We start from the raw sequence: 17,084 nt of genomic DNA on the forward strand, positions 1-17,084 counted from the left end.
CAGGAGCTAGCACAGGCCCAGTCCATGTCAGGTGTGGTGAATATCTGCTGACCAGAATTGGGTCAATGCCTTGCACCTAGAATCTGGGCCTTCTAGCTTCCCCATAAGGGTTCTTTGCATAGCATCGAATGACATGGATGAGTGAGGATGCTGTGTGTGGTTCTTAATGCTTTGTAATCAGCCTGGACTCTTGGACCAACCCCATTTTCTTTCTTTTATGAATAGGGAGTAAGTTGTGGCACTCTCCGTGGAATGAAGATCAAGCCGGGTTCCATCGGGGAAGGCATCCCCCGCCTTCGACGTCCAGGTCTGGTCCTAAAGGCATTTGCTGGGTGCAGTTAGGGCTCAGCTGGGATTGGACAATTGTGGGACACCAGGTGACAGAACCAGCTGTGCCCACTCCACCCCACCCCCACCCCAGTTGTTGTCCTTCTTCCTCTCCTCCTGTTTTCCCGCCGATTTCCTGGGGAGGCTTCAGTTGAGAACTGCAGTATCCTGGGCATGAATGCTGCTCAGCCTGGCAGCCGGAAGCCTCATACACAACAGATGGGACCAGAGCACCTGGAGGGAGCCCTGGCAGCTCTCTCCATCAGCTGGTGCTTCTAGTTTTCCCTGATCTGTGTTTTCTAGCTTGAAGACACGTTTGCCACGTCTGCATGTCCATGAGACCAGTAGACCCATAACTTGGGTTTCACCACTTCCTGACTTCAAACTCTTCTGACAGCTGTAATCTATTTCCCAACAGGGCTCCTCCCCCCATTTATTCTCACCAGTGTCACACAAATAGTCCGGTACTGTGTGGGTGGGGCAGGCGTGTTGGGGTGACCCTGCAGGGTGGGATTCACACGCCTGTTGCTCCAGATCATTGACGACAAGGGCAACAGCCTGCCGTTCAACACTGAAGGCAACACTGGCATCAGGATGAAGCCCACCAAGCCCATTGGCCTCTTCATGGGCTACGAAGTAAGTGGTGATCCTCACCTGCCCACTTCCAGGCCCCCAAAACCCCTTCAGGGAGCAGTGTGGGTGCTAAGGGGGTGGATACAACTCCGCAACACGAGCCTTCTTCACACCTCCCTTCAGTCACTCCAACTCAATGAAGCCTCTTCTAACTAATCTCTAAGCTCCTAGTGTGTTCTCACATCCTTTCCTGTCCGAAACCGTCTGACACTTAAGTGCTGACAGGGTAGAAAGAAGCACCCTAGACTTGGGTTCCAATGATCTCTTTTTTTTTTTTTTAAAGATTTTATTTATTTATTTGACAGAGAAAGACACAGTGAGAGAAGGAACACAAGCAGGGGGCGTGGGAGAGGGAGAAGCAGGCTTCCCGCTGAGCAGGGAGCCCGATGTGGGACTTGATCCCGGGACCCTGGGATCATGACCTGAGCCGAAGGCAGAAGCCTAACGACTGAGCCACCCAGGCGCCCGTCCAATGATCTCTTGAGGTTGAGTATGCAGGAAGCTTTGACTGAGTTCAGATCCTACAGTCCCACTTACCAACAGGCTGTGCACAAATCTGTTAACCTTGCTGAGCCTCCAGAGAGGACAGTGGTGCCCCCACTTCACAGAGGAAGAAACTGCAGATTGGAAGCTTTGTATGTTTTCCCCACGTCAAATAAATGGCAGGTCTAGGATTCAAACCCACATCTTTTTGGTTCCCAAACCCTACGTAAGAAATCCAGGGATTACATAAAACTGTGACAGGCTCTAAGGAAACCTGAAACTCTTGACCAAATTCTCAGCTTCCAAGATTGTCAGGGGAGAGTGGACAGACCTTGAAGTTGATCTCAGACCCGTCTCCTTTCTCCACAGGAACAACCGTTGGTGTCCCTGTTGGCCTCACTCTATGCCTTGGGGGTGGGTGGTGCTGCTCCTTTTGTGCCATTATTGACCAAAAGCAAATAATGCAGGCCCTAGCCTTAATTCACAGTAGTACGATTTTAGGCTTGGATAAAAGAGAAAATAAACAGAGTAACAGATATATAGATCAGTGGTTCTCAACCCTGCCTGTATGTTAGAATCAGTTGAGAAGATTTAAAAAAATAATTCTTGGATCCAACCATAGAGATTCTGGTTAAATTAAACTGGGATGGTCCAGAGCAACATCAGTTTTTTTTTTAGTTGGAAATAACATATTTTATTTTACAAAGATGTCCTCCTCTATGCCCACACCTATGTAGATATATACCCCATTTCACATGCTCTCTTGACTATATGTTGTCACTCCTCCACTGAGATTTGTTTGCTTTTTTCCTTTCTTTTCTTTACTGAGGTAAAATATATAAAATTTACCCTTTTCACCATTTTTAAGCATACAATTCAGCAGCACTGAGTAAATCACAACATTGTACAGTTACCACCATGCATCTCCAGAAATTTTTTCCATCCCAAATGGAGACTCTGTTCCCATTAAATAATAACTCCCCCCTCCTCCTCATATCCCCAGCATTTGGTAACCTTTAATACACTTTTTGGCTTTAAGAATTTGCCTATTTTAGTTACCTCTATTAAGTGGAATTTTACAACATTTGCCCTTTTGTGTCTGGCTTATCTCACCTAGCACATGTTTTCAAGGTTCATCCATGTTGTAGCGTGTGACCAAATGTCATTTTTTTTCAGGCTGAATGGTATTGTATGGGTGTACCATATTTTGTATATCCATCAATTTCTTAATAGACATTTAGATTATTTCCATCTTTTGGCTACTGTGAATAATGCTGCAATGAACATTGGTGTGCAAGTATCCGTTTTGAGTTCCTGCTTTCACTTCTTTTGGATATATACCTGAAAGTGGAATTGCTGCATCATATGGTAATTCTATATTTAACTTTTTTTTGAAAGATTTTATTTATTTATTTGACAGAGAGAGAGAGACAGCGAGACAGTGAAAGAGGGAATATAAGCAGGGGGGAGTGGGAGAGGGAGAAGCAGACTCCACGCTGAGCAGGGAGCCTGATGTGGGGCTTGATGCCAGGACCCTGGGATCATGACCCGAGCCAAAGGCAGACGCCCAATGACTGAGCCACCCTGGCGCCCCTATATTTAACTTTTTGAGGAACTGCCAAAATGTTTTCCACAGTGGCTGCACCATTTTATATTTCTATCAGCAATGTACAAGTGTTCCGGTTTCTCCATATCCTTGCTAAACCTTGTTATTTTCAGGTTTGTTTGTTTGTTTTGTGTGTATAATAGTCATTCTACCGCATGTGATGTGGTATCTCATTGTGGTTTTGATTTTCATCTCCCTAATGACTAGTGATGTTGAGCATCTTTTCATGTGCTTATTGGCCATTTGTGTACCTTCTCTGGAGAATTGTCTATTCAAGTCCTTTGCCTATTTTTAAAATTGGGTTGTTTGTTTTGTTGTTGATTTGTAAGAGCTCTTTATATATTCTGAATATGAACCCCTCATAAGATATATGCTTTGCAAATATTTTCTCCCATTCAGTGCATTGTCTTTTCACTCTTTTGATAGTGTCCTTTCAAGTAAAATTCTAAAAATTTGATGAGGAACATTTTATCTATTTTTTTCTTTTGTTTCCTGTGCTTTTGGTGTCATAGTCAATAAATAATTGTCAAATCCAAAATCATGAAGACTTCCCCCTATGTTTTCTTCTAAGAGTTTCAGAATTTTAGCTCTTGTGTTTAGGTTTTTGATCCATTTTGAGTTAATTTGTGTATATGGTGTATAAGGTAACTGCATTCATTTGCATCTGAACATCTAAGTTTCTCAGTGCCATTTGTTGAAAAGATTGACTCTTCCCACTGAATGGTCTTGGCATTTTTGCCTAAAAGCCATTGACAATATATGTGAGGATTTCTTTCTGGGTTCTCTATTTTATTCCAATCATCTATGTGTCTTTTTTTTTTTTTTATGCCAGTTTTGTATGGGTGTACCATATTTTGTATATCCATCAATTTCTTAATAGACATTTAGATTATTTCCAGTATAGTTTTGCAGTAAGTTTAAAAATCAGTAGTGTAAGCTCTTCTCCCTGGAAAGAAGAACTTTCTTCTCCCTTTAAAAGTTTGTCTTGGCTATCTGGGATCTGTCAAGATTTCATATGAAATCTATAGTTTTGCAGTAAGTTTAAAAATCAGTAGTGTAAGCTCTTCTCCCTGAAAAGAAGAACTTTCTTCTCCCTTTAAAAGATTGTCTTGGCTACTTGGGATCCGTCAAGATCTCATATGAATTTTAGGATGAATATTTCTATACCACTGAGATTTTGATAGGGAGTGCATTGAACCTGAAGATGGCTTTGGGTAGTATTGTCATCTTAATATTAAGTCTCCAATTAATACAGTATGTCTTTCCATTTATTGATACCTTCTTTCGTTTCTTTCAGCAAAAATTTTTATTTTTCAGTGTACAAGTCTTTCACTTTCTTGACTAAATTTATTCTTAGTATTATATTCATTTTGTTGCTATTCTAAATAGAATCATTTTTTAATTTCTTTTGTCCATATATAATTTTTTCTGTTTTTTAGTTCTTTGTTCATTTTTTCTCTTAGTTTTTGATCATTTAACACGTTTGACTTATTATTTCTTCCAAGTTTTTATTTAAATTCCACTTAGTCAACATACAGTGCAATATTAGTTTCAGGTACAGAATTTAGTGATTCATCACTTACATACATCAGCCAGTGCTCATCCTAAGGAGTGCACTCCTTAATCCCCATCACCTATTTCACCCATCCCCCTGCCCCCCCCTCTGGTTACCATCACTTTGTTCTCTACAGTTAAGAGTCAGTTTCTTAGCTTTCCCCTCTTTTTTCCCCAATGTTCATTTGTTTTGTTTCTTAAATTCCACATATGAGTGAACTCTAGAAATCAGATTCTCCCACTTCCCTGGGGGTTGAGGTTGCTGGGGTTTCATTGTTTTGTTTTTGATTTTGGACTGTTGAAGGCTATAGTAGTCCTTTGTTGTGGTACTTTTGCAGATTCTTTAAAGACTATTGTTTGTCATGTGTGATTACTGAGGTTTCTGATCCTTTAGCTCGTGTTCAGTTAATGTTTTGACAGAGATTTCCTTGAGGGGCAGGAGCTCAAATGAACAAAGAAAAACATCACCAACCAAAAAAGAAGAGAGAACAACCACTGTGCAGATTGGCTCTGTGCTGGGATACTCCTTCACCACTTAGCTGGACTTGCTCTGAGCCTAGGGATCAGCCTGAGATGAAAGCTTAAGGTTTTCTCAGGACTTTGCTGAGCATGCATCTTGCCCAGGCATGTTCATGGCTGTCTTAATTCCCCCATGCATATAGCTGTCTTGAACATCCTAATTTCAAAGACAAAAAACAAAAAACCCCCCAAAACTCACTCCAGCATCTCCCCCAGACCTTGATGGTCTATTGTATATCTCCACCCATAATCTCTTACTTCAGGCAACTTCACTTTTGTAGTTTGCCTGGTAGCTTCTATGAGCCGTGCTTGCTGCTTTTTTCTGAGTTACATAAAGTGAGTTCCTTGCACCTGTCCTTCAGGCAGCCCCCCAGATAGGTTAGAAAAGATGCACACAATAATCATTATTTTACTTTAAAACATCTGTTTTTTGGGGGCACCTGAGTGGCTCAGTCGTTAAGCATCTGCCTTCGGTTCAGGTCATGATCCCAGGGTCCTGGGATAGAGCCCCGCATCGGGCTCCCTGCTCCGCGGGAAGCCTGCTTCTCCCTCCCCCACTCCCCTTGCTTGTGTTCCCTCTCTCGCTGTGTCTCTCTCTGTCAATTAAATAAATAAAATCTTTAAAAAAAATAAAACATATGTTTTTTAAAAAGTTAATCGGTATCACAAATGGAAAACAGTATGATTTGCCAAAAACAGAAGGCAATTAAACTATAACTACAATGCAAACAAAACAATTTTTCTTGAATTCTAGCTAAACCCTGTTCCCACTAAAAGCTCCAGTCCTGAAACTTACTCTTGGTAGTTCCAGAGCTTTTAAAAACATGTCAGACAGTCTCCTTAATACAATCAGAACAATTGGAAGGGAACCTAAAATGGGATGTCATTCAATGTTTTTTTTTTTTTTTTTTTTTTCCTGGACCCTTTTCAAATCATTTCGTGTTTCATGAGAGGGATGATCTCAACACATTGCTTAGTGGTTGAGTACAAAGGCTGTGGAGCAAGAATTAAATTCAAATACCAACCCTACCACTGACCAGCTGAGTGACTTTGAGTGAGTTATTGTGCTTCTCTGAGCATTCATTTCTTCTGTTATGGCCTATAAAAATCTAGCCTCACATAAAACCTGCACATGAATGTTGAGAGCAGCTTTATTCACAATAGCCCCAAACTGGAAACAACCCAGATGCCCTTCAATGGGTTGACACCCAAACTGTGGTTCATCCATAACATGAAGTACCATTTAGCAGTAAATAGAACAAAGTATTGATGAACATAAGAAGCTGGATGAATTTCCAGAAAATTATACTGAGTGAAAAAAATAAAAACAGAGCTAGTCCCAAAAGATTACATACTATAGGATTCCATTTATGTAACATTCTTAAAGTGACAAAATTATAAAACTAGGGAATAGATCAGTCCCTGTCAAGGGCTTAGGGATTTGGAGGGAGGGAAAAGATGAGGGAGATGGGTGTAGATATAAAAGAGCAACACAGGAGATCCTCAGGATGACGGGAGTCTTCTGTAACTTGACTCTGGTGGGGGATGCACATTTGATAAAATACACGTAGACACACACAAAAAAGTAAAAGTAAACTGGGAGATCTAAGTGAGATTGGTGGACTGTAGCAATGTCAATATCCTGGTTGTGATATTGAACTGTAGTTTTGCAAGATGCTACCATTGGAGAAAACTGAGTAAGTGGCACACAGGATCTCTCTGTGTTATTTCTTATAACTGCATGCAAATATATAATTGTCTTTTTAAAAAAGATTTATTTATTTATTTGAGAGAGAGAGAGAGAACATGTATTCATGCATGTGTGCATTAGTTAGGGAAGGGGTGGAGGGAGACAGAGAATCTCAAGCAGGCTCCATGCTGAGTGCAGAGCCCTACACAGGGCTCGATCTCACAACCCTGAGATTATGACCTGAGCAGAAATCAAGAGTTATCCGCCCAACCGAATGAGCCACCCAGGTACCCTGCAAATATACAATGATCTTAAAATAAACAGTTTAATTAGAAAAATAAAAGCCTTGTAGGTTTTCTGGGAGGATGAGATGATGTAGTATTTTGGGAAGGAAATTCATTTAACAAAAGTTTATTGACACCTCTCATTTGTCCAGGCACTATGTGAATGCTAAGCTGAGAACAAGTAAATAAAATACACAGGGTCCATGTTCTAGTGGAAATTTTGTTATACTAGAGTGCCACACAAAAGTGAGTTGTTACTTTAAGAAATTATCCTTAAAATTGGCTCAATATTGTTCACTAATTGACAAGTAGTGTTCATTGAGTACTTGGATATAATGAAAATAGACTCAGAGAGATTACAAAACTTGCCCAGGTGCCAAGTAGAGCCAGGAGCGGGATCCAGACCCAGATCTGAGCACCAGGTTGTGGCTCATCATCTCTAAACTCATTGCCTTCAACAAAGGGGTATTGTTGTCTTTGCAGGACAACCCAGTAAAGACAGCCGAAGTGGCGTGTGGGGACTTTTACAACTCTGGAGATAGAGCAACTATGGATGAAGAGGGCTACATCTGGTTCCTGGGGAGGAACGATGACATCATCAATGCCTCTGGGTAGGTATGGCTGACCTGAGCCGGGAGGCATCACCCTCACATGCCTCATGGGATCTAGCTTGTTCTGACATTCATCCAAGCTTGGTGATGGTTAGCTCAGTCTAACTCTGAACAGAGCTCTGTCCGTGGGGCCCTTTTCTGGGGATACCTGTGTACCTCCCCCAAGCCCTGCATCCAGAAAAGTCTATCAAAATGTAGTTCAAGAGGTCTGCAAGGCGAACCATAATGAGACATTATGCAATTTAAGGAATTTGGAAGGAAGACGTTACTTAGGCCCTTTTTGGTTGAGGAAGCTTCCTCTATGTTTGGCTCCTCTAATGGGACACAACAATCACTGAAAATTTTAATAATAGATAACAACAACATAAACCTTTATGAGGCACTTACTATGGGGACGCACACTCTGCAGTGCTTTATATAACCCAGCTCTCAATGCTAGAAGGTAGATGCAATTTTGCCATTTTACAGATGAAGGAACTGGGTTACTGACTAGTGAATAAAGTTCCTTAAAGTTTCAAAGAGTGCTGGGTACAACCAAGATTTACCAAAGCTGTCTGGCTCCAAGTCAGTCGTCCCTAAACCTTAACGTGATTTGGAAGAAAAAAAAAATGACACATTGTACCAGAGTAACAAGTTCTCTTGGATATTTCAGGGAAGTTGAGTGTGTTTACCTTTTAAATTTCTAAAACATGCTAATATAATGGGGAAGAGTATGCAGAATTTGCATGAATGTTTAAGATAAAGGCCGAGGCTTCTACTAGGTTTCATGCCAAGGGAAGCTGCTTGAGCCCAGCCCCAGAGCTCGGGGAGGACTAAACATTCACCCTCCTCCCTGAGCAGAGACAGTGAGGTGAGAAACTCTGGGGAGCATGTGAGTGTTGTATTTCTCAGCACGGAGTGCCCATTCTTCACGTTTGGGGCCCATGACAGAGCCAGGGCACAGGTATCTGGCTTCCTGTGACAGTTATCCTATGTGACAAGGGACGAGGTGACCCTCCAAAACATGAGACTTGAGGGCCTGGGTCACCCGGCCCTGGCAGCCACTCAGAAACCAAGGAGCCATTGATCCTGCAGGTACCGCATCGGGCCCGCAGAGGTGGAGAATGCCCTGGCCGAACACCCGGCTGTGGCTGAAGCAGCTGTGGTGAGCAGCCTGGACCCAATTCGAAGGGAGGTAAGGAGGAGGACACAGAGGTCATCGTGTCTGTGTGTGGGCACCAAGGCAGGTGCGGGGAAACCTTCCTCACGGTCCTGTCTCTCCAACCTTGGACCTAGGGTGGAGGGGGGCCCCCCCGGGGTGTGCATGTGCATTTACACTGTGTGGCCACCAGAGAGCAGTGTGGCCTCAACCATGTGTGACAGAACATGATGCTTGTGAGTGTGGCTTGCAGCTGGGGCTACTGCTGCCCATCTCCTAATTTCTGAGCCCTTCCTACCTGCCGGCTCATTTCACCCCCCTCACAGCAACCTCATTAATTAAGGACTCTGAGACCCTTTTTTACAGGGAAAGAAACAAGCATAAGGAGATTAAATAAGTTGCCTGATCACAAAGCTGTTAAGTGGTGGAGCCAGAATGGGAATCTGAGCAGTCTGGCTCCAGAGCAAGCATTCATTGATTCACTGTGTGCTGAGCACCTACTCTGGACAAGGCCCTGTGCCCTGTAGAAGCGACATGAATAATAGGAACGCAGTTAATCACCACCATTGATGTAATGCCCACAGAACTCTACCTACAATAATAGTGAAAATGATGATGATAATGATAGGAATAAAAATCAGTTGAAACGAGCTTCGTGGTTTATATGAATGATCTCGATGAATCTTGAGAGCCATGCCCTGAGGAATGAAGCCGTGCTGTCCCCACATCAGAGAAGGACATGGAGGCTGAGGGAGGTGAAGTAATTTTCCAAGGCAGAGAGTAGAAATTGGAAGTATGGACACTGGTCCTGTTCTTTTCCAGGGGCTCAACTGTCAACTTGTTTTTCCATTTACTTAATACACATTGACTTTTTAGACTCTACACTTGGTTGCCACTCCCCCTGAGCCTCCACTCTGGTTCTGTGCTGCAGGTGGGGAAGGCATTTATTGTCCTGACCCCGGAATTCCTCTCCCATGGCCGGGACCAGCTCACCAAGGAGCTGCAGCAGCATGTGAAGTCAGTGACAGCCCCGTAGAAGTACCCCAGGAAGGTGAGTGAGGGCAGAGGGATGGGGTCTGGTCCCCTCCAGTGGGCCCTGGGCTCTGCTGCCCCAAATCTCCTAGGGTCACTGAGGTGAAGCTGATGTAGCCCATGGAATGAGCATTTTTCTCTACCGAAGAAGCATTCAACTTAGGGGTTTAGGGGAGATCCATCTTAATCATGGAAACCTCTATCCTGTGTCAGAAAACAAAAAGGCTGACAAAAAAACCTACAGAAAAAAATCAGCCAAGAGCCTAGAAATATCCAAGAAGGTTATTTGAAATCTTTCACAATGTGAAAAAGACATTCAAGTCAACAACTGCCACACTTGTAAAAAACATTATTTGTAGTAAGAAATATATTCTAAATTGAAGCCCAGTACATATATAGATACATAACAAACAAAAGTTAACAAAATAATATTTATTGTAGCATAAAATACATTCTGAGAGGTTTTTTTTCTACCTCATTTGTTTTCAGTGCCATGTGCGAACTATGAAAATGTCCAACAATAGAGAAATGATTAAATTATTCGTGGTAATTAATGCTGTCCTATAATTTAAAAAGATGATGCAGATCTCTTATTTGTAACATAAAAAACATCACAAAAATATATTATTAAGAGAAAAAAGCAGGCTGTGAATAAATATACATGTTATCTGACTTGTTGAAAAACCACGTTTGCAAGGATACATGGGTGAAAAATTTAACGTGTCTTTCTTTTGTAATAATACATTGCTGTGCTTTCTGAGTGTTTACCCAAAGGTAGATAGCTAATATTTATTGAACATGTGTGCCAGGGGCTGGACTCAAAGCTCTACATGTATTATTTCATTTAATCCCCCCAAACCTGAGATGGCATAAGCATCCATTTGACAGACTGGAAATGGGGGAGGCTGAGAGACTCACAGTAAATTGCCGGAGGTTGGACTGAAGAAAAGGGCAGAGCTGAACTCAAAGCCAGTGTATCTGAAAACAGAGTTCGTCCTTCACATGTAAGGCTCTGCTGCCTCCTAGAGAGTAGACTGGAGGCTGCATGCCAGTTAGGATGGGCTGATGTTACTGTGAGGAACTAGGAGCCCCTCGTCTTAGTGGCTCCTACTAGGGAAGTATCTTTCTTGCTCCTGCCACATGTCCGCATGGTCTTCCTGGGACCAGGATAAAGGAGCACCCACCATAGGTAACTGCCAGGTGCTAGAAGAGATGGCCAGAGTGGATGCCAGACCTAGTTGTCCCAAGTGTTCTGTTCGAGGTGGCACGCCTCACTCCCACTCACATCTCACTGGTCAGAGCACGTCACAGGGCTGCATCCAACTTCCCGGGTCAGGGGACACCCTGACATGCCTTGGTGGAGCCTATTGGGGCCACCACATGGTGCCAGCCCGTCTGGGGGACTGTGCAGGGGCAGAGGAGGAGCCTGGGGCATTGGTAAGAAATGACAGCAGGACTAAGTTGGGATGGGTTTGCTTTATCCTTGACCAGGTGGAATTTGTCTCAGAGCTGCCCAAAACCGTCACGGGCAAGATTAAAAGAAGTGACCTTCGGAACAAGGAGTTTGGTCAGATGGAATCAGCAAAAGCCTCAGAAACCACTGTGTCTTCTTCGCCACATCCCTGGCTGCCTCAGTTTCCTCACTATGGGGAGGGTGAGGAGGGGAGTGTTGGACATTGATTTTAAGAGCATCAGGAGTGCTCACATTCCAGCATTTTTGTTCTTTTAAATTACTATCCGTTACTCTCCTGCTTCCAAGTCCCCGAGTGAGCGCCCAGTATGTGGCTGGGGTAATGAACTGACATCAGCATCCAAGGGGACTTGTGTTGTGCTTTTATTCTGTGAATGAACCAGTGCTAAATGCTGTCCCTCCATGATTCTCCCCAAGCCCCATTGGAGAGGACTCTGGGGCCAGATTCTCCCCCCTGGTTCCAGGGGCCCTGGGTGACTCCTTTTGTCTGTTCAACAAGCACAACACAGAGGTCTGAGGAGGGACCCTTCCTTGGGCCCAGGTGTCCACCTCTGCCTGGCTTGCCCATGCCCTGCTGGAGGGTGAGGTCAGGGCCAGAGCTAGTGAGGTGGCTGGGGAAGGGGGAAGGCGCCGAGGGCAGCCCAGCCTGGTGATTCCACTTGCCTGCCAGACCATTCCTCTCCGTTCCATCCAGCATCCCATGGACCTGCTGCCTCTGTATGCTGCTGCTTCCAGGTCCCAGCCTGCACCAGCTTAGGTGTGGGAGGGATCTGCCCTGTGGGGACCCAGGAATCCTGCAAGACTCCTCCAGCCCTTTCCGGGGTGCCCGATCCCCCATTCCTTCCATGGAGCCCAGGAGCTCCGTTCCCCAGCCCTCCGTAGGGTCCCCCAATCACTCACCCTTCCCCAGGGCCCAGGAATCCCTCAGCCTCCCCAGGGGCCCGGAGCTCTCCCCGCACTTTAGGAGGTCCTCCTGCCATCTGGAGACCGAGAGATGATGTGTGCAAAGGGCAGGGCTTAGCACAGGCCTGAAACAGGAGGGACCTGTGCTTGTCACCAGTGTCGCCTTTAACAGCTGTGAGACGTGAGGCACCGCATCTGGGAAGGCACTTGCCCCATGGAGATGATGCTGCTCATGTCCATAGGTGCTCAGCACGTGGCTTCCTCTTGTCCTCAGCACAGTTATGGACACAGGCTTGGACGCCCCCAGCTCACTGAAGGAAACCAGCCCAGGGTCACACAGCTGGTAAGCAGCACAGCTGGATGTCACACTCTAGGCTCCCGGCCCTGTTTCCAGGGGCCACGAAGGGCTTCGTAGACGGGAGGCTGACGCTGGCTTTGGGGACACTTCCTCACCTCCACGAGTGATCTCACCTGTTCGAGGCCCCCAAACTCTGTTCACTGCTTCTTCTTTCCCTGCTCCCTGTTCCACTTATAATCAGGGTGACCCCGGCCATCCTTCCTGGAATTCCCTAGTCCCCCTTAGAGGCTGGGCCTCTCTCCCGTTCACTTTTGGGCTAGTCTGACTCCACCCCTTCTGTAGCTGGTCTCTCCTTCTATAACCAGGACCGCGCAACTCTGGGGCTCTGGAGGCGGGCAGCAGCCTCTCAACAGAATTTCATACAAATGTTTTGCTCTCCTTGTTTTGTTTTTGTTTGCTTGTTTTTTATGGTTTCTTTATATTTATGTTCAAGATACTGCGTTCCTATTTTAGCAGTGCTAAAATGGTTCCTGTTGACAAGAAATTGACACAATAAGTGGTGGTTTGTAGAGCATTGATTTTCAGCTGCCTTGGGCCTGAATGAGTTGGGGAAACATTGTGTTAGTCCTAGAGAGAAACAGTTTAGGAAGTTCGGCTCAGGACAGGGCCCAAGAGAGATGATCACAGGGGGTTTGTCTAGTCACCTGGGTCCCTGGCCCTGCCCACCTGCTTGGCTCTCCCCGCCCAGCACACCTGGAGCTGCCAGCTCTCTGGGTGTTGTCTTGGATTCCCCAGGAGAGAAGCTGGTGAATGTTTTCTCTTAAAATACTCTCATTCCTGGAGGTCCCAAGCGATCCCATGAGAGTCAGCTTGGATTGTTTCCCCTGTGAGGTTCATAACGTAAAGCCCAAGCTAGTGTGTAGCAGGGTCACATAGGTAAGTGACAGATCTACCGCTGTTTGAGGTGTTAAAATGTCTCCGTCAACTAGGGATGATTTTGAGGCCATACAGTCTTCTCATACTAATATCCCAGGATATACCAGCCCAGAAGACATACTTGATTACAATTTTCTCATGCTTATTTCATTCGGTTCCAAGGTAGCTTTTTCTTTGGGATTTCTTTACTCCTATTTTATTTATAGAGGTACTTCTCAATTTCTAAACATATGGGAAATTCTAGTGAGCTTTTTAGCCATGATTTCTAGCACATTCTATTACCACAACATGCTCTGTGTGATTTCATGCCTCTGAAACGTACTGAAATGTCCCTTATGGCCAAAATAGATCGGGTGCATTTTTGTAAGTGTATCCTATATGCCCAAAGTTAATGTGTCCTCCACAGTGGTATATGGATATGGACAGACATACGGAGATAGCTGTGGGATTCAGATGGTTTGCTATCAAGGTCTACATGTTATGGATGTTCTGTGTGCTTTGAGTCACTGAGAGAGGGTTGAAACCTCCCACTCTGCTTGTGTATTTGCTTGTTGTTGCAGTTCTGTCCTCCTTTGCTTTATATGTTGTTCAGCCAATGGCTCTAGGATGGGAGTTCTGGAAGGAAGGAGATAGCGCCCAGAAGAGGGGAACAGGGACCCGGGTTGGGAGGGAGCAGAAACAAGAAGGATGGCCAAAGTTCCAGAGAGGACCTGTTATTGGGATGGCACGTGGTGGGGCGCCAGTTGGGAAGGGGCTCTTTAAGTATGAGGTCACGCGGGGTGTCCATTATGATCTAGCAGGGGCAAAGGCAGATGACTGGCTGAGAGAGAGTATAAAGCCTCTGGGTTGCTAAGGAACGGTTCAACCAGGGCAAGGCTTGGAGAAAAGTGTATCGTCCTCCAATCCCTTCACCTGCTACTGTTTCCTGCTGACCTAGTGATTTCCTAACCTGCTGACCTACTACCCTTTCTGAACCTCCCCTCGAGTACTTACTCTGACCCTGACACCGTCGCTGACCCCTTCTTCTCCTGACAAACGCCTTCCCCAATCCCACCCTTTACTTCTACCCTGCTCCCAACCCTCCTTAAAACCCTGTCCCCTTCCCACCCCTGCCCACCCCTCCCTACCCCACCCACCCCTACCTCCACTCCACCCCCCATCTCCACCTCCTCCCTGACGCCCCAGCACCCCTTGGAAGGACCAAGACATGAAGGTGCAGAGGCTGTTGTTCCTGGTGCTCTTGCTCCGCTGTCCCGGTTCCCCAAACCCAAATGTGAGTAAACATGGCACTTCACTGGTATCTTCACAGGTGTGGGGGGGGAAGGGCAGAGGGGGAGGGAGAGAGAGAATCCCAAGCCAGCTGTGCAGTGAGTCCAGAGCCTGAAGAGGGGCTCAGCCTCAGGACCATGAAATCATGACTTGATCCAAACCAAGACGTCGTCACTTAACTGACTGAGCCACCCGGTGACTCAAAGCTGCTAGTGGTGTCTTCGTTCCTCCTGGGTTCTTTCACATGGTGGTGAAATAATAGTTTTTTCATGGGGTCCTTGGTGGGAACTTGAGAAGAACTGCAGTTCTTCCTGAAGACCGAGGACCGCAGGGCAGGTTTCTCGGTCAGCCTGAAGGGGCTGGGGCCACAGCCGTCCACATCAAGTTCTGGGTCCTGTCTGTGTGCTTGGTCCAAAAAGAGCAGCTCTGGCAGGATGGAAACCTGAAAATACTAGGCTTATGGTGTCAAGAAGGAAGGATTTGAGAAGATATGAAAAGCCATTGAGCTCTTTGTCTTCAATAGGGGGCTTGTATGATATGTACATTAGATCTCATTCAACTTGTCTTTGAAAATGTCAGGAATGCTAATGTCTAGGAGCTACGGGTATTAGACTAGCTCCTGGAAGCCCAGTGAAGATCCTGCTGCAAGCCTTGTATGTTTAGGGTCCATCTTCTACATACTTTGATTTCATATCAGCACATTGTTCATATTTGTGAAGTTTGACAGCCCTGGGAACAGTGGTATCTTAAGCATTGGTGTTGGGACTCAAGTGTTAAACAGTGAAGTGTCCTTTGTGCTCTGTGCTTCCTGGTTGGTTGACTTGTAACAACTTCTGAGTCAGCCCTTTCCTTCTGGGCTCGGAGGCTGTCCCCAGGGACTCTGTGTCCCACCAGGTCCATGGGAGCCCTGAGAAGCCCAGCAGAGACTAAGTGACCGCATCTTGCTGGGACGTCTGTCCCAGGAAAATCTGATGGATTGATGTCATCAGGAAGCGAATGAGTTGTTATCCATTCTTTGGCCCAGTATGTACAGAGTGTTGATTTCCCCAAAGTCAAAAGCTCCTGAATGTCCTTAGGATTGTCCCAATATAAAGAAATACCTGGTTCCTAGTGTGATATTTCACTCCTTAAAAAATAAAACCCTTACCGTCAGGAGAGAGAGACAGACAGGGAACACCCTAGAAATAAGCAGACTTCTTTAGATCGGCCTACACCAGATTCTTAGAGAGGGCTCTGCAAAGTGGGAGTAGTCAGGAAGGACCCTAGTGTTGAGGCAGACTCATCCCACATGAATACCTCCAGTCAAAAGAGACTCGATTCTGTTTCTTTTGAGTCTTCAAAGGAGGGAATTTCTTGGTAGTCTTTATTGGAAATAGTCCCCTCTACCGAGGCTGCATCTCATAGATCACTTGGACTTTCTCACCCTCCCTCATCTCTGAGCTCTTGCATAAACTACCTGGTCTCGCATTTCCCTCCTCCACCTGCTCATGGCCATTGTCTGTTAGAAGCCAGTGTTATTGGCCCCATTGGATGTCATCTAGTTAAGAATCAGCTACTGGTCAGCATCCCGACAGCTGCCAGATGTACCACGTGGCCACAACTGGGGGTGTTTTCCATTTGTGACAAGATGGCCTCTGTCTTTTGTGCATTTGATCCCCATGATCAACCATTGTGCAGATAGCTAATGTTCTCTTTCAGACAGCGGCTGTTCAAAGACCGTGTATGTTTCCCACCAGCACACATGTTTGTGACCTCAGCTGTGAGGGCTGAAGATGAAAATGTTATAGATTTCAGGGGTACTTTCTAGAGAGTTGTGTTTGCACGCAATTCAAGCTTGGTGTGAATGAGTATGAATTGCATTGTGAGCGTCTCGTCTCCTAAAATACTTGGAAGTCCAGTTTTTGTAAAATGAGATGTGTTCTTTGTTTTGGTGTCCATATCCAGGAATTTTGTATTCTTTTAGAAATGAAATTTCATGGTCACCTGGGTGGCTCAGTCAGTTGAGCTTCTGCCTTAGCCTTGGGTCATGATCCCAGGGTCCTGGGATTGAGCCCTGCTTGGGCTCCCTGCTCAGCCGGCAGTCTTCTTTTCTGTCCCCCTCTACCCCTTCCCCTGCTCATGCTCTCTCTCTCTTTCACATCAATAAATAAAATCTTTTAAAAAATTAAATTTTAGAGTTGGTCTTGACTGATTTAGTTACAATACTGAGAAATAGGAACATGAATGCCTTTCACTGGCTTTTGGAGATAGGTGTTCAAGTAATTTAAAATGTCACAGATATCATCAAAAGAAACAAGATCACCTGATCATGAAAATCTTCATGTACCCCT

General features: G+C 45.2%; 1 protein-coding gene across 1 annotated transcript in view; it reads left to right on the top strand.

Moving 5' to 3' along the window:
* The window catches only part of LOC144382049 (uncharacterized), a 38,843-nt gene that overhangs the window by 10,208 nt on the left and 11,551 nt on the right, over nt 1-17,084 (top strand). The window contains exons 3-10 of the mRNA XM_078074033.1: nt 226-307; nt 862-963; nt 2,620-2,811; nt 7,580-7,707; nt 8,782-8,881; nt 9,777-9,896; nt 11,369-12,594; nt 14,671-14,758. Coding sequence (XP_077930159.1) covers nt 12,533-12,594; nt 14,671-14,758 — 150 coding nt within the window. The 5' untranslated portion in view covers nt 226-307; nt 862-963; nt 2,620-2,811; ... (2 more) ...; nt 9,777-9,896; nt 11,369-12,532. The remainder of the gene's footprint in view (nt 1-225; nt 308-861; nt 964-2,619; nt 2,812-7,579; nt 7,708-8,781; nt 8,882-9,776; nt 9,897-11,368; nt 12,595-14,670; nt 14,759-17,084) is intronic.

This window comes from Halichoerus grypus, chromosome 6 (assembly GCF_964656455.1).
Source record: "Halichoerus grypus chromosome 6, mHalGry1.hap1.1, whole genome shotgun sequence".
NCBI classification, from domain to species: domain Eukaryota; kingdom Metazoa; phylum Chordata; class Mammalia; order Carnivora; family Phocidae; genus Halichoerus; species Halichoerus grypus.